General features: G+C 36.3%; 4 protein-coding genes and 1 long non-coding RNA gene across 13 annotated transcripts; 3 read left to right on the top strand and 2 right to left on the bottom strand.

The window, feature by feature from the left end:
• Positions 1 to 119: 119 nt before the first annotated feature.
• On the bottom strand, positions 120 to 1,394 carry LOC143152166 (uncharacterized). The gene is made up of 3 exons (XR_012993518.1): positions 1,026 to 1,394; positions 371 to 619; positions 120 to 203 (listed from the first exon to the last, which is right to left on the bottom strand). It is a non-coding gene; the product is annotated as an uncharacterized LOC143152166 (long non-coding RNA).
• Positions 1,395 to 2,016: 622 nt separating this feature from the next.
• On the top strand, positions 2,017 to 3,541 carry Dysb (dystrobrevin binding protein dysbindin). Its single transcript, XM_076321684.1, has 5 exons — positions 2,017 to 2,326; positions 2,480 to 2,769; positions 2,858 to 3,013; positions 3,089 to 3,229; positions 3,311 to 3,541. The coding sequence occupies exons 1-5, from the start codon at positions 2,271 to 2,273 to the stop codon at positions 3,397 to 3,399; spliced, it is 732 nt and encodes a 243-aa protein (XP_076177799.1). The 5' UTR covers positions 2,017 to 2,270; the 3' UTR covers positions 3,400 to 3,541.
• Positions 3,542 to 3,673: 132 nt separating this feature from the next.
• LOC143152031 (uncharacterized) lies at positions 3,674 to 4,648 on the top strand. Its single transcript, XM_076321685.1, has 2 exons — positions 3,674 to 3,974; positions 4,152 to 4,648. Exon 2 carries the CDS (start codon positions 4,199 to 4,201, stop codon positions 4,418 to 4,420), a length of 222 nt encoding a protein of 73 aa, XP_076177800.1. The 5' UTR covers positions 3,674 to 3,974; positions 4,152 to 4,198; the 3' UTR covers positions 4,421 to 4,648.
• Positions 4,649 to 4,953: 305 nt separating this feature from the next.
• Positions 4,954 to 12,697, bottom strand: LOC143151838 (uncharacterized). Of its 5 annotated transcripts, none has more exons than XM_076321281.1 (14): positions 12,500 to 12,697; positions 10,049 to 10,675; positions 9,645 to 9,893; positions 9,287 to 9,571; positions 9,004 to 9,196; positions 8,694 to 8,932; positions 8,338 to 8,557; positions 8,078 to 8,253; positions 7,723 to 8,008; positions 7,374 to 7,628; positions 7,172 to 7,294; positions 6,940 to 7,087; positions 6,605 to 6,806; positions 4,954 to 6,516 (listed from the first exon to the last, which is right to left on the bottom strand). In XM_076321281.1, exons 2-14 carry the CDS (start codon positions 10,511 to 10,513, stop codon positions 6,289 to 6,291), a joined length of 3,069 nt encoding a protein of 1,022 aa, XP_076177396.1. In that variant the 5' UTR covers positions 10,514 to 10,675; positions 12,500 to 12,697; the 3' UTR covers positions 4,954 to 6,288. The 5 variants fall into 5 exon arrangements, with proteins under 5 accessions (XP_076177396.1, XP_076177399.1, XP_076177398.1 ...); XM_076321284.1 differs by having other exon boundaries at positions 6,605 to 6,791; XM_076321283.1 differs by having other exon boundaries at positions 8,706 to 8,932.
• On the top strand, positions 10,967 to 19,521 carry D2hgdh (D-2-hydroxyglutaric acid dehydrogenase). Of its 5 annotated transcripts, none has more exons than XM_076321296.1 (8): positions 10,967 to 11,115; positions 16,539 to 16,776; positions 17,503 to 17,700; positions 17,845 to 18,038; positions 18,102 to 18,270; positions 18,344 to 18,642; positions 18,869 to 19,037; positions 19,134 to 19,521. In XM_076321296.1, exons 2-8 carry the CDS (start codon positions 16,542 to 16,544, stop codon positions 19,397 to 19,399), a joined length of 1,530 nt encoding a protein of 509 aa, XP_076177411.1. In that variant the 5' UTR covers positions 10,967 to 11,115; positions 16,539 to 16,541; the 3' UTR covers positions 19,400 to 19,521. The 5 variants fall into 5 exon arrangements, with proteins under 5 accessions (XP_076177411.1, XP_076177410.1, XP_076177409.1 ...); XM_076321295.1 differs by lacking the exon at positions 10,967 to 11,115 and adding an exon at positions 12,104 to 12,136; XM_076321294.1 differs by lacking the exon at positions 10,967 to 11,115 and adding an exon at positions 12,347 to 12,491.
• Positions 19,522 to 19,988: the final 467 nt, after the last annotated feature.

Here is a 19,988-nt window from a genome sequence, read left to right as displayed (position 1 = left end):
CGGTTCATCACGATATAGTAGTGATCTAACTTGATGCAAGGAGAAAGGGGATACTTGGATACGTACGTTGACCCAACATCCCTGACTACACCTCCCTCTCCACCACCACCCCCCACAAATCTGGTTTCACTACGAGTTGCGCACAACTTTCTAAGCTCGAGTCTCTTCTGATGAGGTTCGTTCAAGTTATGCTCATTGCATGCCTTTAGTAGGGAGAGAAAAAGATAAAGGTTTCAATGGTGGGTCTGGTTAACGGGACTTCACAAACTCGTTCATTATCAACAAAACAACCGCGATTGCAGCTAACAAAGTTTTTCATCTTCGCATTGCTATCGAATTGGTTATTGAAATTCTTTGAAATATTACTAACTTGTATGTTTCATATGAAGAAATATTTGAAAATATATCTACACAGTCGAGGATAAATATGTTCAAATCATTCATGAACAGAAATAGAAACAAAAGCAGAACTTCCGTTCTACAGCGGTTATTGATGTTGCTGGTTACATTGCTGGCCTCACCCCGCCAAGCACTTCGGAACTGAAAAGCATGGAGGCAGTGCAACACTTGGCAACACAGGGGATACCTTCATCCACTTCTTTGGTTCCGCCACGCACCTCTACAAGAACCGTTTTGTTTGTCACGTTACTAACGTAGAATACTACTTTCCTTTTATTTTATTTTTAGCCAGTGTAGTTTAATTTCGCATAACAATAATATAATTAATCAACAATTTATACACGGATGAATTTTATTTTGCAAGTTTTACTTTATCATAATATTTGTAGGTACATCAATATATTATAAAATAAAACTACACACATAAATTACTGATGTTTCTGAATAATACTCAAATAATCATAGTTGAAGCAAATTGTATCTAGTCTTTAAATATTTATGAAGGTTTTTACCATTTATAATGACGGAACATTACAGTTTTATTTTAGTAGAAATAATATTAAATACTTATATTGCATCATACTAATTCTTATTTTATATGACAAATACAAAATAATGTTACTTACTTAATATCTATGAAATACATTAATATGCCATTTCATTAGTGCTATCTACGGAATTTGCTTGCTCAGATAATTTGCAATTTGACCTCGTTTGTTGACCTCACTGGTTGCTAGGCACCAGTCATATTGTCAGAGGGAGGGAGTTAAGCTTTAGCGACGTTGCCAAATTGTTTCATGTCGAAAATACATGGTTAAAATACAATATATCGAACCCCTTTTTATTATTAACAAAGCTGAATTATCTAAAGTTTAATAAGAACTTTTTTATTCTTAGCTTATTAAACTACATACTCGTTTCACTTGAGTATATTCAATAGATACTCGTATCAATAGAATTTCTATTAAGTAGCACATACATATGTATATAACCCAAAATTTACGAGCCTGAGTTATATATGTATATATTTATTTAATTTAAACGATAGTTACACACTATTATTATAGAATAAAATAATAACGTTGTAAATAAACAATCGTTATTGCTCGATTTATTTTTCATAATGTATAATATACTTTTATATGGAATATTTTTATTTACCATTTATTTGCCACAAGAAAATTAATACCTTCAACCAAATAAATATATATGTATAGTACGAGTTGCAAATCAGTGCTACCAACATGTAAAGAAAAGACTACGCAGTGTTATTATACTTTTCATAAAACACAAAACAACGTATGTCAATTGAAAAGTATAAGTTATTTGTACGTTCTCGATAATTAAAACCGCCAACACAGTGTCAAAAAATAAATTGCTTTTTATATTCCACTTTATTCAATTATACTTGCACTTATATCGTACTTGTTATGAATTTTTATAATTAAAATTGCAAAACTTCATATATCCTAATTACTAATTCCCTTGAATAGTTACTAGTTTCAAATATAATAGCACGTTGAGCAAATTAAATAAAATTTTATTTTTAGTGATTTTAAAAACGAGGTTAATTTAACAATTTGTTAATATTTGTAACAGTATTTAAATATGAGTGATTTGGGAAATGCAAATTATTATCTTATATTAATATTTTAAATTCTAAAACATTTAGCTTAATCAAATACTTGTAGTTTCATAGATTATAAATCATCAGTGGATAAAATTGTTTTTCATTTATTGTTTAATACCTTAGTAGAAAACATAATTTATATATATGTGATATATGTGAAGAAATATAATATTTTATATATGATTTTATAATAGCATTAATTGCGCTTCAAATATTTTAATTAAAATAATAACTCGTAATCATGTTTGGTACTTTGCGTAATAAATTTCAAACAGTACAAGAGGGTATATCAGCTAGGTAAAGAATATTTATGTATATTTGTAATTTTCTTTATCAATATATAACAAACAGATAGTAATAATGTCTTAATATCGGTTGATTTACATGAATTGAAAATATGATCAAAGAGAAGTTTCTCATATATTTTATATACCGATGATTTTATTTCAGTATCCGAGGATTAACTGTCACTGAGACTCCAAGGCACAAAAAATCTGTTAATGTCCGAAATGTTAATTATGATGCGGGAGCTGATATTTTACATAGATATCAATTACAATGGAACGAATTACATGAGCTCACAGAAGAAAATGCAGAAAGAGCTCAAGAGGCGGATAAACTTATAGGAAGTATTTACGAAAGGCTTGAACAAGAGTGGAAAAGTATTACATGTTTAAATAGCACTTTAGCTTACATTCCAAAAATTAATAATGCAATTGAAGACCTGATGGATCAAATAGGTACTTTCATCTAAATGCATTTTGTAAAGAAGTTTTGAAAGCTAATTAAACATTATTATTATTATCATTATTATTATTATTATTAAAGGAATCTTACAAGAAATGTTTGAAGAAGTAGAAGGTGCTATTTATCGTTTGGAAGATTTAAATGAAATGTTGGATTTACAAAGTAGACAATTGGATCATAAATTTCAATTAGCTTTGTATGAAGAAAACAAACTTGCAGAATTAAATATTGTCACAGGTATATTACATAACATTTAAAGTATACTAATTATATTAATGTAAGAAAAATACTCAAAGTATATGTCAATTTTAGCAAAGTTAGCCAATGAACACATTGAAAGAGTATCAAAATTTGAACTTAAACAACAAAAGATGATGAAAGAAAGACGAGAAACGTTTGAAGAAGCGTTTAAAGAGCAACTTGAAGAATATAAAGCAACAGGATCAATAACTAGTATGTTTCAAAATATCCTAAAATAAGAGTTTAATATTTTTTTAAATTCAATATTATCAATTTTATTTCCTTTTCTTTTAGAATTACCAGTAACACAACAAGGGCCATCTCTGGATGAAATAGTTTTAGATGTAGATTCAACAACATTTAATGAATTTTTAGAAAATTAAGAATACAACATTTTAATAATTAAGTGTTTAATTCATGATGTAAATATTTTAAAATATAGAGATATATAAATTATTTTTTAAACTATAGAAGTAATATGTACAAATTGTAGAAGAAATGAATAATAATGTTCCTGAAATCTAATCCCCACATTAATTGTCAATTTTGGAAGAAGATGCATGCCTCAAAAATAATTAGTGAAAGCTGCATATTAAAATAATAAATATAGCAACTCGTATATTACACACGTGTTCAATTAAGGTATGTAGCAATTATACTGGGCATCAATGAATTTTAAAGAGAAATGTACGACATTTAATTCGTTTTTGTTTAATGTAATCCATTCTGCTTGATAAAATTTCGAGTAACAGTAAACTACTTACATAATACTCATTTGTTAGGTTAGGTTAGTTTAGCGAAGTTGAACACGCTTTTCAGTAGCCAATGTGCAAGCAGATATAAGTGAAATTTACTCTTAACCCCAAATATAAAGTATTTAAGAAAATAAAAAGTAATCAGACAAAATACAATATATTTCAACAATTGTATATATATTTGTACTGATCCCTATTAACAGGTAAACATCATACAATGTATACATTATTGCAAAGAGTTGTAAATGTATATTATTTTGCCAATAAATATGTTTAGTTTTAAATTGAACAATTTGTATTGATATTAATGAAAACAGATTCTAACAATTAATCTTATTGTTTTAAATAATTGATTTGAATGACAAATATATATTTTTCAGTATTATTTAAAGTTTGTGAAGTTCATTATTTCTCCTTTGAATAAAAAATGTTGCCAAAGTATAAAAGCAAAGAATATGTCTTGGATAAGTTACACAGAGGGTTTGTAAACGTATGTGTTACTGTTACATTAGTAACCGGTTCGATAATTACTTACAAAATATATGAATATTTTCGTTACGTACGTCCCATATTCAAAAAACAACATCTTAAAGCTCAAGAAGAATTGTTGATGGAAGGAAAACCCATAGAAGATATTGAACCGATGTAATCCCTTAAGAAATGTAAAGTGCAACGGCAGATGTAATTTTGTTACAATAGAATAGCAATGATAATAAAAAATGTACAAGTATTATTAACCACTGAACATTGAATTTTCTTAAACAATAATGTACTTTTATTTTTTTTGAACAAAATATTATAATTCGTAACCTTTGTGCAATTATATTTGGCACAATTTAAAATGTATATTGTATCATGAAATTAACACATATGCAAAAAAACATATATGGCATTAAATTTCATTTAGTGCTTTCCTTAAATTTGTTTTATTTGAGAAGTCACAATTGTATACATCTCTTATTATAGTGTTTTTCAAATGAGTATAAAAAGGTGTATTGTGAGATTAAGCCCTGAGTGATTTTCAAATTTGACATAGAACAAACGTGCTTTATATTGTATTCTTGTAATTAGTGCATCTTTATCTAAATATATTGTACAAACAATTTTTTAGTACTTTTACTACTATAAACAAAAATTAAGTACAGATTGTAATATAAAGGTACTGCACATATTATGGGCACAAATACATTCTTCATTAAAACATGTTTAAATTTTGAAACATAATTTTTTATAATAATTGCCAATTTATACATCATTGAATGTAGAATTAAATAAACCTATCGAATAAATGCTTAAGGAATAGATATATTTACATTGTCTATAATTGTAAAGACTGAATAATGATATAAATAACATATTGGTATCTTTTCTATTTCGTTGAACACTTTGCACAATAGACGTTCATGAGATATTACATAAGGTTAAAAGTAATGTCTTGCTTCCCGCTCAATGTCACATTTTATACAGATAATAGAATATATTTTTCTTGCACTTACAGTGAATAATTACTTAACATAAAGCAAATCACTATAAATGGAAGGATAACTTCTGTTAATAACTAAAATTTCATGTTATAAAATTTGTATATTAAATAAACATTTTATGTTTAATATTTACACGTATGCAAGTTGAGTGCACATGATACATTTACAAAGTACATGGTCAATATTGTTAATCGCGTTGCTTCAAATGTCTTATATCTCAATTTGAAATTGTCACGCACATAAATTACTATTCATCACAAAGGCTAACGTTTTAAAAATGCCAGATTTTCTTTCAGGATTATCGTAAGTCTTATAGAAGGCAATAATTTTTGTACACCTTCCAAATGTAATTTTCGAGTACAAAATACATCGTATATATGCCAGATAGTTTATATACAACGTCTTTTTTCTTTTTTTTTTTTTTGTGTAATGGACATAATTTGTACTCAGTTTCTTGATAGTTCTAGTCAACCATACCTCATCGAACAACATTTTAGAAAAAATTCCTAAATGCGATATACATACATTTCAAATTAAAAAATACCGGGAAAAAATTGATTTTTATTTACATTTATAAAAATCAATCGGTGTAAGACTTATCAAAGGATGTATAATTATGTATATGTATGTTGCCAGTATGGTACATTAAAATTAAAAATTAAATAATAGCTATGCTTTTATTTAAAATATCAATAGAGCCATTTGATATACTAAGAAATAGTACGAAACTTAGAGTTAGTCTTACATAGATCGATCTTTAAATCATATCAGTACAAGATATTGAGTACTAAACCTTAGTATTCAATATGTTCTATTTGAAGAAGGAAAAAATTTTCATGAAAATTAAATGAAAAAAATACAAAACATTGTATTTTTATTAAAAAAAAAGAAAAAAAAAAAAGAAAAGAAAAAAACATCTTATGTTTTTCTTAAAAATCTTAAATCTACAATCCGATCAAATACTTGCACAAACCCTGTAGCCCATAGGCTGCAACTTGAAATTCTGAAGACAAAAATTTCAAGCAGTAAATGTTTACGAATTATTGGATGTGGGATTAGAATTTGACAGTGACTCTACACGCATCGAATCGATTCTGGCTACGATTTTTAATGCCGGACCTAATTTAATGCTCATAGCTGACATAAGGTGGTCCTCTTTGAGTAACATAAGTGCTTGACCATCTATTTCTTGAATAGCAAAATCTTCTGCATAATCAGCACAACCTGGTAAACCACGAATGAAATCACATACTTCACCAACCTGTATAAAATGTAAGATATTGTCATTTTATTTTATTTATATAAGAATATATTTCTTTTTAGCAAATTTATATGATTCATATTATTACCGTCCATTTTACAGGATTAACTTTTGGCAGTGTTTCATCAACAGAGGAAGTAGTAGTTGTAGTGGACAATAACTTTTCTTCTCCGTTCTTTTTCATCATGTCACCGTCAACATTTTTCGATTCAGTCTCAATCAATTCAGTCCACTGTTTCTCAGTACCGTCACGATCTCTTGTTTCACGCTTTTTGCTGTTTGATTCATAACTTATGATAATAATGTTCAAAATGTTAGTAATTCATTTTGGATTAGTTCATATATTAGTATTTCTCTTTTGTATAAGTCGGTATATTTTATATCAGTGCGATAAATAATTCAAAAAATAATGTATCTACTAACCTTTTTGCACAACCAGAGGAACAGAATCGTTTTTCCTTTTTGAATTTAATATTCTGTTCATCCACTAAAGTACCACAAGATTCGCACTTTCCAATTTGAGCATTATTCCCATCCTCGTCCCCAGGATAATTAGGCGCATGCTTCTTTCCTGTAAAGAACAATTACGTTTAACATATTTTATGTTTTTAGTATAAAATCTTGCATAAAATATATCAACTTTTTATAATTTTACTTGGAGGTTCTTCATGATTTTCTTTTTCAGAGGATGAATTACTATTGCGATTCAAAATATTACTTGTATCTTGATTAACCGTATTATTTAATGACGTTCGATTTACAGCAAATGGTTCAGACGCTGAAATGAATGTATTTGCAAATATAAGTATGAAAAATTATAAACGTAATAATATATAGAAATTTAATTAAATTTATACCTTCTTGTATGACAAAGCCTTCTATTACATGTGTGAGGACTTGTGGTTTGACCATTGCTTTTGGAGGCACATGTTTACTGTTTGCAGTAACTGGTACAGATACAGGAATTGTTACAGACTCTTCGTTACTAACACCATTTGTAATAGAATTAATTGTGTTTGCCAGTCCTGCTAAAGGATTGTTGCATGGTTTCTCTTCTGACTTAATAAGCGAACTTTCTTCTTCTTTTATAGTTATTTTACATTGGTCCCCGTCTATGCAAAAACATTTATGCAAAGGTAAACTGACACGTACATAAACCAATATGTCGTATGATTAACGGAAATATTTATTATATTATAGACAAACCTGTCGCTTCTGGTTGAGCTACTACAATTTCTTCTATCGTAACTGGCATCATTTCTTCCTTTTTCAAAATTGATTTAGAATTTTCTTCATTTGTGACTTGAGTATTTGTAGTGGATGGTAATACTAAGGAACATTCGGCTTGATGATTACGATCAGGCGATGTGATCATTATAGTGGAATTACTATTATCGTGTGTTTGATCTGTTAACTGATTTACCATAGACATTGTCTGAACCTGTGACGTTCCACTAACTATTTGACTACCAATTATTGTTGAATTGATCGCCTAAAAGATATTACATAATACTGATATTAGATTATCAAATTAGAAATTGTTTGTTAAAAAGTATATTACCTGTAATGGTAATTGTTGTACAGTTGACATCGGTGACTGTTGTACTTGACTCATTTGAGATGTGGTAGCAACTCCAACTCCAACTCCAACTCCACCTACGGATACTACAGGCATAATCGGGCGTTCCCCACCGAGAACTACCCCAGATTGTTGTTGTTGCTGTAAAGCCATGTTTGCTGTAAAGAAAAAAATAAAAATTAAATATTCGAAAACCTATTTAAAAAATTATCATAGACAAAATATAAAAAATGTCATCTTACTCATTATTGGTTTAGGCTGTATTTGCTGTTGCGACGCCTGTACTTGCGGCTGTTGATACTGCTGCTGCATCTGTTGCTGCTGCTGCGTATGTTGTTTCTGTTGAATAAAAACCTGTTGATGTTGTTGTTGCATCGCTTGCTGCGACTGTTGCTGCGGTTGTTGCGGCGATTGCAATGGTTTACCACGACCTTTACCGCTACTACCGCTTCCCTTTCCACTCTAAGTTATAAAACACAAAAAAAAAATACTTCTTCTTCATTATACGAAAATAAAAAGGAATTTCATATTTTTCACGCGACACGACAATCGCAGCAGTTGAAATCATTCTTCCAACTGTTACTTTAATTATAGTAACCTGTATATGTACCGTGGCTTGTACTCCGTGAACAGTTTGCGTAGAAACGGAACTGGCAGCTCGTATGTTGGCAGCTTGTACTGCTTGTAGAGAGGACGGCAAAATACTTAACGGACGTTGCCCACCTGTGCTTTGCTTACCCTGTTGCTGTTGTTGTTGTTGTATATCCATTACCTTTGGTTTTGCACTAGCTGCAGCAATCTGTTGCACTCCCTGAATTTGTTGTTGCGTAGCCAGTGCTATATAAATACAGCAATGAATGAAATCTAAGAGAATTCAAAATTTTATCTAACACTGATATTAAACTTACCATTATGAGCTTGGATTGGTTGTGGGCTTTGTATAAACATATCAGGTTGAGTAGGACCTCTAATGAATATTTGATTAGTAAGAAGTGCTGGTGGTTGTATGCCCGTCCAAGCAACTTGTGGTGTAAATTGCCAAGGAGCAAATTGCATACCACCTCTCCCGCCTGATGGCGTAGCCGCTGTGCACGTGGTGTACTAAATATTTTAGAAACAATACATATGTGCTAAATATAGCAGAAGCCTGTTTTATTGTCATAAAATAACATCAAAATAATGTTGTAATACCTTTTGTACTTGATCTTGTTTGTTTGCGGACTGTTGTTGCTGTTGCTGCTGTATGGATGGAGAAGGTTGTGGGGAACCCAATACACCAAGTGGACCAAATACTAAAGTCTGTCCTGCTCCTGGTGTAGCAGAAGTAGGTACTGGTAAGTAACCTGTAGGAAATCCTTGTACTTTAGTTTGTCCAGCTGCAGGATGGCCTCCTCCTTGACCAGGTGTTGACGCCGTAGTCAACATGTGAGGTGTAAGTTGAGCAGCAGACTGAAATGGCTTTCCAGCCGTTATAACCTGTAAAGTATCCGACTTAGAAGAGGATTTGTATTTTTTAATAGTATAAAACATCATGAGTATGTTTAGGTACCTGTATAGATGAAGGATTGATTCCCGCAGGGTGAAGAGCTAAGTTTCCTGGCATCAGTAACGGAGTTCCTTGAGTATTATAAAGTTGTTGTAAGTGATATGCTTGGTTTTGCATGGGTTGCTGAATAACTTGTACTGCTTGTGGGTGTGCAGCCATAGTAGTTATAGTCGTTGCTCCTTGTTGACCAGATAAGGTCATAGATACACCACCTTGCTGCTGATGTTGTTGCATTGATACTGCGACAGCACCCTATAATATTTTATTATAATTCTACATATATGTAAACTGCATTACTTAAAATATACAGAAAATCTATTATTAATAGAGGACTTTATCAAATGTTGCATTCTGAATACTATATTACTTCCACTAGAAAAGTATTTAACTATGCAGAAAATTTTTACCTGTTGCTGAGGCATGATTGCTGCTACCTGTGGTTGCACTTGCACTTGAGTAGGAACAACGTTATGGGGTCCATTATTAGATTGCTGTTGCTGAGACTGTTGCTGCTGCTGCTGCTGCTGAACTTGCTGTTGTACTTGTTGCTGAACCTGCTGCTGAACTTGCATTTGCTGTTGTGATTGTACTTGTTGCTGAATTTGTTGCTGCGGCTGAACTTGTTGAGATTGTACTTGCTGCTGTGGTTGTTGTTGTACTTGTTGTTGCTGAGACGGCTGTTGTTGTTGAACGTGCTGTTGTTGTTGCTGTACATTTTGCTGTTGTTGAATATCATGGGTTGCGATCATCATTTGCTGCTGCTGTGGTTGTGGCTGTTGCGATTGCTGTTGTTGCTGCGTCTGCTGTTGCTGTTGTTGCTGTGTTTGTTGTGGCTGATTTTGAGAAATTCCAATTGGTTTAACATCTGTCATGTTTTCCCGCACCTTTTTATTATTCAAAGTTAAACTTCCTTTTGAAAAAGAAGTGTTCTTTCCACTATTAAATTCTCAGCAATTTAATGTCTTTTTTCCTTGCCATTGTATGTAGATATTTTTTATTAGAATATCACTTTTAATCTTTTCAACTTGCTGCACCTAGAAGAAAAATTATTTTGTTTAAAGTCTCTTTGGAATATGAATGAATTTTTATCAAAAAAAGAAATATTACATTATATTTATTTATACCCAAAAATAATAATCAATTATACCTCATAAAATTTATTCACAATCATAACTAATACTGTGTAAGTAGTGTATAATTATACACTACAGACTATACTAGTAACTTATATAGAGATCCTAGGAATAATAAGTACACAACAATGTGTCTACATTAATTTAATGAAACACCAATCAGAACATGTTTAATGTGATAAGGATAAAAAAAAATATATTATGTAATATTTATCGCTCATAACCTATATATTTGGGATACACGTGGGAAAAGTTCGAGTTCTGGCAAGCCATATTGTCTGATACATTAAGAACACAGTGTGAAAGTGAGGTGTCTAAGGTGGTAAATATTTACTAACAGTGTAAGTGTTTTAAGACAATTGATTATTGCATGCTTAATGATCGAAAAATTAACTTGCGATTCTTCCGCAAATATTGCAGTAAATACTACGAATACATTTTATATATCCTATTTTTATAATACTTCGATACTTTGAGGATAATAAATAACCTTAAAAGTAGTAGCAATATTTATAAGTATTATAATTACTAAGGAGTGATAATTGTTATTAAGAAAAATATTCCATCGATTAATTTTCAGATGTGAATGCTATAGTAGAACATTCGTTTTGCATATTTAATTTTGTATATTTTATACAATATTACAATTTTCGTTGAATGATTTATTGCTCATTATTTTAAAAAATCATAGAACATTATAAATGGTAATAGTACAAAATAAAAGTTAAAAACTGATTTTAACAATGTTTGTATAACCTATAATTTTTGGTTCTCTTTATTTTAAAGTAATTCTTTCAAATTTGTAACAATAATCTAAAATAAATGTGTTTTAGCATGTTTTGTAAATTACAATAATCGTGAATTACATATCATGTTTATATTTCTTACTCAAATATTAGATACTCAATATTTAAGTACATTACATAAATGCATCATAATAAGAGAGTATACTTGTTGTCATGTTGCAAAATTTACTTTCATATATGAATTAGTTAATTGACAAATTCATGCAAAAAAAGAAATAGGCTTTTAGAGAATATAAATCAATTTCGAAAAAGTTCAAAGTCATCTCAAATGATAAAGAAGGAACCTGTATTCGCGCAAAAGCATCGAAGTATCGACAAACTGAAAACACATGATCCATCTTGAGATCGGAGACGAAAGAACAAAATGTCGTCTCGCCAGCACCACCATAATTAGTAACTGGACAAGGGGATCGAAGAGGAAGAGGGAGAGTTCACTCTGAGCGGGAAATACGATTGAAAGGCGGGTTGAAGGGGGAAGGAAGGGGAGAGAAAAATAAGAGAAGGGGAGAAGCGACCGTGCTAGGGGGCGGTTGACAACATGGATTTCGCCATAATGGTAATAACGGCGATGATGATAATAACAACACACGCGGTTCTTCGGGAAGTGTCTGTCTAATGTACTTATTCATCGAGAAACTGTAACACGCGAACCTGAAGAGTTGTATCTCGGTGAATACAGAACAGCGTCTCTAACGCCGACATATTGGATTACAAAATAAAGCACGTTCGAAGATCCGGCGGGACATAATGCATAGTGTGTTCTATACTTTGTGTTTTTCTCGGTAATTGTTGAGTACCATTACGTCGCATACGTTGTAATCTCGGTCGAAATATCGACGACACGGGTGTACAAGGGAACTAAAAATATCGAAGGCACACAACATTGCATGGAGTTTCGGATACTTGTTCAGGTACTCACATGGCGACTGCGCAGTCACACCTATCACGTTTTCGAACACGCCGTAGACACTGTCACCGCACCAATTCCACCGTCAGTTAGATCAAACTTTCTATCGTGCACCGTTGTCTTTCGTACGTCTTTAAAAAAAACACTATAGGTATTTTAAACAGAGTTTTGTTATACTCGTTGACGTCGCGAGGTTTCGTAAGCATTCGTAGTCGCATTCGTTGTCTGCCTCCCTGCTCCCACACGATCCACAGAACCCCTCGCTTCTCTTCGTTCCCCCTTCACCTCTCCTCCCTTCTTCCTGTCTGCTCCCCTCCATTTCGGCTCGTATAACTCACCTCTCCCGTCGCGTATGGCAACCTCGTGCGCCTATTGGTCCAGCGAGGACAAATCCCAAAGGCATCGTTTGCACTGTGAAAGGCGGGGCTATTGGATATGGTGGCTGCGGGCGCATGCCCCGTAACGGTACTCATACTCTTACTTGGACTACACTTAGCACTCGTTACTAACACAGTCGTGTGCTCTGGGATGCATGTACACGTGATTATAGTCCGCAGAATATTTCGCAGTATAATTTCACGATACCATCAGGGACGAATACAGTCGCATTGTTGCCCTGTAGCAAAACGTTCGATCATATCACTGAATTTTACTGTTGCATCGAAAATCATGAAACAATTGAGCAAAAATTATTGATACTTTAAATAGATTTCTATAATTCTATCGCGTATTTTTATAAATATACGGTTGTATGTTTTGTTTGGATTACATTTTTTTCAGCTATGGTATCTGCTGTACGAATTCAAAATTATTTATTTAACACGTAATGTGTTTGTGCATCTTGTTAAGAGCATGATTGTTCTTAAACGTTATCGTTTCATTTAGCTCGTACACGAATTATTTCTTTCATTTTGTATTTACACAAAATAAATATACAAGATCGCGAAATTTAATAGTTGAAATTGAGTGGACAAATTTTACTCGAACGGTTTTATAATATAAGAAAATTTTAATTTCTTCGTACTGAATTATATTGATCCATAGTGGTTCAATACAGTTACTTAAGAAGCATAATCTTACATTTTAAACGTAACTTCGAAAAAATGTTATTTAAGAGAAAAGAAAAATGGAATAAAATACGATTACTCAATATTGTTACTTGTATAAATATATTTCAAAATGACTTCGCATCAAAATGATAATTTTTATTAATTTTTCAATTCATGGTACCACCCAATTTCACGTTCACTTGTTACGCCCCTGGCACAGCTGTTTCTAAGTTGAACTTATACTGCCCTGTTCAAAACTCTGTAATGCAATTTCGTTTACGATTGGTCTTTTGCTTCTGTGTACATCATTCGTAGAGAGTATGTCCTTTATTTTTTTAATCAGAAAACGAAAACGATATTCGTTTGCGCAAATAATAAATCGAATATTTGGAATTCGTTGTACTCTACGTTCGACACAAATATCTAAAACAGTGATTTAAGCGAAATATTATGTCACAGTATGTTCTATTTCGTGGTAAAATGATTTCTTTCGTATCGATTGCAAGTTCAAGATCTCCGCTGCTATTCGTTATGGATTTATTTCAATCGTACCTAAGGAATTTTTATCGACTACGTATCATTTATTTAATTTGCCACCAATTAATATAATTCATTTGTCACGATCTCTCTATTGAGAACAGAGAAGAACGAATTTTTTTTTTTTTACCCTAAATAGTTTTTCACGAGTGTTCTGGAAGAAGAATAGTTATTAGTTAAAAATATCGTTATCCAACGCGAAACATTTAGAAAGATCGAATATAAAGCGCGAAACGCAACCGATTTATCGGTCATCTGCCAATACCGGTCATGGATTTCGACAAAGAAGCACGACGGTAGGATGTTCGTGCCGAGGGTAGGAAGAGTCGTGGCCGCGCCAATCCCAGCAACCACGTCCCTACGGTGGCATGTGCCTCTGACACGTATATCCATATACACGGGGTCCCACGATAGTGTGTGTGCCGAGAGAAACACGGATAGTCTATAGTCCAGTTGACGCGAGGTTAGGAAAAGTACGATATTCCGCAGAAAGGAGCGTGGCGGCGTGCGTAGTTTGTTGTTCGACCGACAGAGCGTGCAAAGGGGAAGTGGGGGAAAGCGACAGCCAATGGTTTAGGTCGACCGGGGTTGCCAAGGTAACAAGTTAATGATTCGAGCCGCCACTGAGAAATTAGCTTCGTTCCGTGGCGGTGTCGCGCATGCGTTCTCCCTTGGAAACTCGCCGCTACGTATCCTGCCTGCCTTTGCGTTTCGATATAGCAACCTCTCTAACACTTACATCGAACATCGTATCTGGGATACGTATATTGTCGTCCCGTGTGTTGGTAGATCGGGATCTGTGGTCCAAGCGTTCCACACGCGGAACTCGAACGATACGTTACACACACACATATACACACATGCATCGATCGAGAAAAGTGTGCGTGACTTACCGTGTACCCCTCGGTACGTACACAGCGGGAGAGAAAGAGAGAGAGAGAGAGAGAGAGAGAGAGAGAGAGAGAGAGAGAGAAAGAAAGAAAGAAAGAAGAGACAGAGACAGAGATATACAACGTTTCAGTCGTCGCGACGATTGGTCCCCTTCCCACTCCAATCTCTTGGCTTCTCTGTTTTCCATTCGCGCTGTCCTCTTTCCCCTTTCCCCTCGGCCGATTTGCATCTCTCTCCGTTCATTTGCTCTCTTTCTCGCTCAACTCTTCTCTCGTCGCTCTTTCGACCCCTCTACCCCTGACCTTATTTTCCCCACTGCTTCGCGGGGATCGTAATTCAACCACGCGTCGCCTCCTCGCGAATCCTCTTGAACGACAGCGCGATTGGGAGAGGGTAGGAGGGGGAGGGGGAGGGGTGTGTAACGAGAAGGGGGGGGGACGCGTGAGAAGGCGGAGGAGGAGGAAGAGGGGAGTTGCCCATCAAGATTCACCGTGGATTATAATATTCGATGTCCGTCGATCGGGCATCGGAAGGCGAATTAGCGCGTAGAAAATGGAAGCAGCCGGGGGCACTGTAATTACGCCACGCCTGGTCCTCGGTATGCGATGACGATCGTTTTGGCGGCCAACGAAATTTCCTACCATTTTTCTTGTCGGATCGTGCTTGTTGGCCCGTTGGTCGCCGCCTATGCCTGACCATTTTTCTCCCCCGCTTCGTTATCAGGAACGTAGGCCGCGTGTACGCGATCGTCACCGAATCATGTTGCACGCGATTTCGTTTGCAAACGCAACCGATATCGCGATCCGCGCGATAAAAATCGTCGGAACGCGTCGTCCCGCTACACCAACCGAGTCGGTGGTATCGGACGGTAATGGCTGACCAATGGGATTTCGACCAGACGGTTCCAGATTACACGCGATAGACACCCGCGTGGTAATTATTCGACGCGTGTACAGATTCTCGCGTAAATGGGAATTAACGTTCTTATTAACGAGCCCCCGACGAAAAAATTCCAACGAACGTACGCACGCACGCACGCACGCACGCACGCACGCACGCACGTACGCACGTACGTACGCACGCGTTCCAATCACACCGTAATCGGTGCGAACGTACACGTAAACGGGCGTTCGAATTATCGAGACACCGATCGTTCGCGTCGACGAGAGATCTTGGGCCGCGTTACGTAAATATCGCGTTTCAATTAGGAAGTGCTCGCCGCGGGGTCTCCCGCTGGCGGACAAAAATATCCCCGGACGCCTAAACTTATCCCGAAACGCGGATATAAACGCGGTTAACGAGGACCGGTTTTATCGGGAAAACTCGAAGGGACGGGGCGAGCTAGAGTCGTTTTCGGTCGAGCGATTAATTTCGGAGACGCGACCCGGGATATCGCGAATTCGACCGACAACCGAGGAGACTTTCGCTCGTACCGCGCCCTCCCGACGAACAGATCACCCGTTCACGCCGGGGAAATCGACGATGGGCGAAATGGTCGCTCGTCGAGCTTTCGTGTCCACTGAGAGAGAGAGAGAGAGAGAGAGAGAGAAAAAGAAAAAACGAATCTTTTCCAGACTATGTTCTCACGTGTCCAGTTGCGCGCGTTTTGTAACGCTTCGACTTTCCGTGGGCTCACGGAAAAAACGAAGCCACCGTTCACCAGCGACAGGTACAAGGTGCAACGAGGTCCGTACGCCAGGATCACGAGCGAGCACAGGGCCTTCTTGGGCGATCTACTCGGACCGCAACGAGTGATCTCCGATCCGGACGAATGCGAAGGTTACAACATTGATCATACGAGGATCGTCAGAGGTAAGTAAACGAGAACGCCGAACATTGTCGATCGTTTCGACCTATCGTTTGGTCGGGATCGAAGTTGGTGTACTGATCAAATTGAATCTTGGATATGGAATGTCTTGTTGGAAACGTAGCTATTTTGAACAATGGTGAGAAGAAGCTTGTGAGTGTACAGCTTCTAGGAGGACGTAACACGAGGGCAATCTAGCTTAAAGAAGATTCGACTATTTGGTCGAATTCGACGACATGTTGCATTTCGAAGATAAAGGTACCACGGTACGGTGGAATCTCGATAGTTGCAGGAAAAACGGGATTGAGAAGCTCCCGCGTGTATGGGACTCAAAATCGCGTTAACTCGTCGCTATACGACCCTTCCGTTTGTCGACGAACATTGCAATTGTAATTTTCGACTAGCCGTGTAAATCACCATTCCGTCTAAGAACAATAAAACGACCTTTCGATCTTCTCTGCTCCACCGTCCGGGAAGAAACTATTGCCACCATGTTACATTCAGTCTCGAAGTTGTGTACAACTCTATACGAGCAACTCTACCTAACGCGTTCTGTTTCCAACGAGACAGCCTGTACAGTCTCCATTTTGAATCGCGAGAAAACCAGATCTCGTTTCACTTTCCGAAGTTCTGTCGCTTCGTCGACGATCCTTCGATCGTTCACCGCGGTCCAAGGAAAGATGGCAAACGGATATCTCGGTACAATTCGATGTCTACGAATTCACTTCCAGGTAAAAGTAATCTGGTTTTAAAGCCAAAAACGACGGAGGAAGTGTCCTCCATACTGAAGTATTGCAACGAGAATCAGTTAGCGGTGTGCCCTCAGAGCGGTAACACTGGTCTCGTGGGTGGCAGCGTACCGGTATTCGACGAAATCGTTATTTCCATGACCCTCATGAACAAAATCATCGCAACGGACCAGATGGCAGGTTGGTAATGAAATTGATCGTTGACCGATGATAAAGCCGCGGGAAGAGATACAAATTTCGATCCGGTCGAGCTCGGTCACAAATCGAACGAGGGAACGCGTTCTCCTCGACTTGGTTTGTTTCATGATCCTTGGACGTTGTTAGGGGTGTTGACCTGCGATGCCGGCTGCGTGTTGGAGGACTTGGACAATCATTTGGGAACCGTAGGGTTAATGATGCCCATTGATCTCGGCGCTAAAGGTAGTTGCTTGATCGGTGGTTGCGTGTCAACGAATGCCGGCGGCCTGAGGCTTCTTCGTTACGGCAACTTGCACGGGAACATCTTAGGGCTCGAGGCCGTGAGTTTGAAGAAAGGTTTTAGCGCGTTGATATTGCTTTGTTTCGAGCAAGCTTCTGTTTAGGTGAAAGCTAACGGCGATGTGGTGGATTGCTTGAACACGTTGAAGAAAAATAATACCGGGTACCATTTGAAGCACTTGTTCATAGGTTCGGAGGGAACCTTGGGTATTGTAACGAAAGTCGCGATTCAATGTCCAACCCTTCCCAAAGCCATAAATGTCGCGTTTCTAGGTAGGAGATATCTTCCGTCGACTTCCTTTCGTTTCGATGTAAGATCCTCGAATCTTTTCACGGTCGATTCTAGGCTTGGATAGCTTCGAGAAGGTGCTGAAAACCTTCCAACTGGCCAAGAGAGAGTTAGGGGAGATTCTGTCCTCGTACGAGATGATGGACAAACTGTCGCTGGACGTTTCGATCAGCCAGTTCAACTTGAAGAGCCCATTGACGTCAAAAACTGACGGTCACGATTTTTACATACTGTTGGAGACATCCGGGAGTAACTCATCCCACGACGAGGAGAAGCTTGCGACTTTCGTGGAGAAGGCGCTCGCCGAAGACATGATCGAAGACGGTACCCTAACGTCGGACCCTGCCAAAGTAAAAGTTAGTAGACAGTGCATTTTCGATGCGACACGAGATAACTTTCCCGTTGCCTCGAAACCTTTCAGATCCGAATCCAATCCACATCCAGTCCCAAATTTGTAATCCGAACTCGATCCGGACTAACAACGTTTACCCTCTTTTCGTAAGGTAAAACTATCGGTGTAAACGCGTACCTCCATCTTGCGTATTGGCACAAGTGAAAATCCTTCCCCTCCATTTTTTCTAGAACATATGGTCGCTCCGAGAACGCATTAGCGAGGCCGTATTATTCGAAGGTTACGTGTTCAAATACGATATTTCGATACCTCTTCCTTATTTTTATAAAGTCATCGAGGCGGTCAGGGACCGATTGCACAATCAACGCATCACAAGAATCAGCGGTTACGGGCACATGGGTACGACGCTAAAATCTGATCTTTCTTTTTTTCTTTAGCCATACGCAACGATACGATGTCTCTGATGTTATTATTTCTGTTTTATTTGTATATTAGGCGATGGAAACATTCACGTGCAAATTTCTATACCGTCCTATGATCGTGATATAGCAATGTTGTTAGAACCGTTCATTTTCGAATACGTTTCGAAGCTTCGTGGTAGCGTTAGCGCCGAACACGGTATAGGATTCATGAAAACGAAATATTTGTCCATGAGCAGAACACCTTCCGAGATCGAACTTATGCATAATCTGAAGAACATGATGGATCCAAAAGGTATACTTAACCCGTACAAGGTCCTCCATCCACCTAAGACGTCGTAGTAATAATTATAGTTTGCAATAATGAGAGCACAATCGATGCAATACCGCATCGACCGTATTTATGCAATTTTAATTTAAGAGTGTAGTATTCAATAAATGGAACATGTGCCAACTAAAATATAGATGATATTTTAAGGATCTAAAATGCTCGTTCGATTTACCTCCAATCATTTATTATAGTTACTAACCGAATTAAATTGTTGCAAAATATTTTTTCTTAATTTTTCTCTCGGAATGTGACAAACCCTACTAAATATATTCAAGATTTTGGCGCCTTTCGGGTGCGTGCATCTGCACAATAAAAACACGAACCTATCTATACCGACCGATAGTAATGCGAGCAATCTCATTCTGCTTTACCGACTCTGGTGTATTTTAACTTTACGGGGTGCACATAAGACCGTACAGAGGTCGCTATCGTCCAATAGACTTGACTTTTTGATCGATGTTTATCTTTAGGTTGTAAGTTCAAATTCTAAATACATCACCGATCGACACACGTTGGTGTTTATTCCTTAGCATTTCAGTTGCGCTGACGAATACCTGTATTCTTTGATTTCTTATTACGCCCGGACGAAATTGACTTCTC

Source organism: Ptiloglossa arizonensis, chromosome 10 (assembly GCF_051014685.1).
Source record: "Ptiloglossa arizonensis isolate GNS036 chromosome 10, iyPtiAriz1_principal, whole genome shotgun sequence".
NCBI classification, from domain to species: Eukaryota; Metazoa; Arthropoda; class Insecta; order Hymenoptera; family Colletidae; genus Ptiloglossa; species Ptiloglossa arizonensis.
This window is presented reverse-complemented; position numbering and strand designations above follow the sequence as displayed.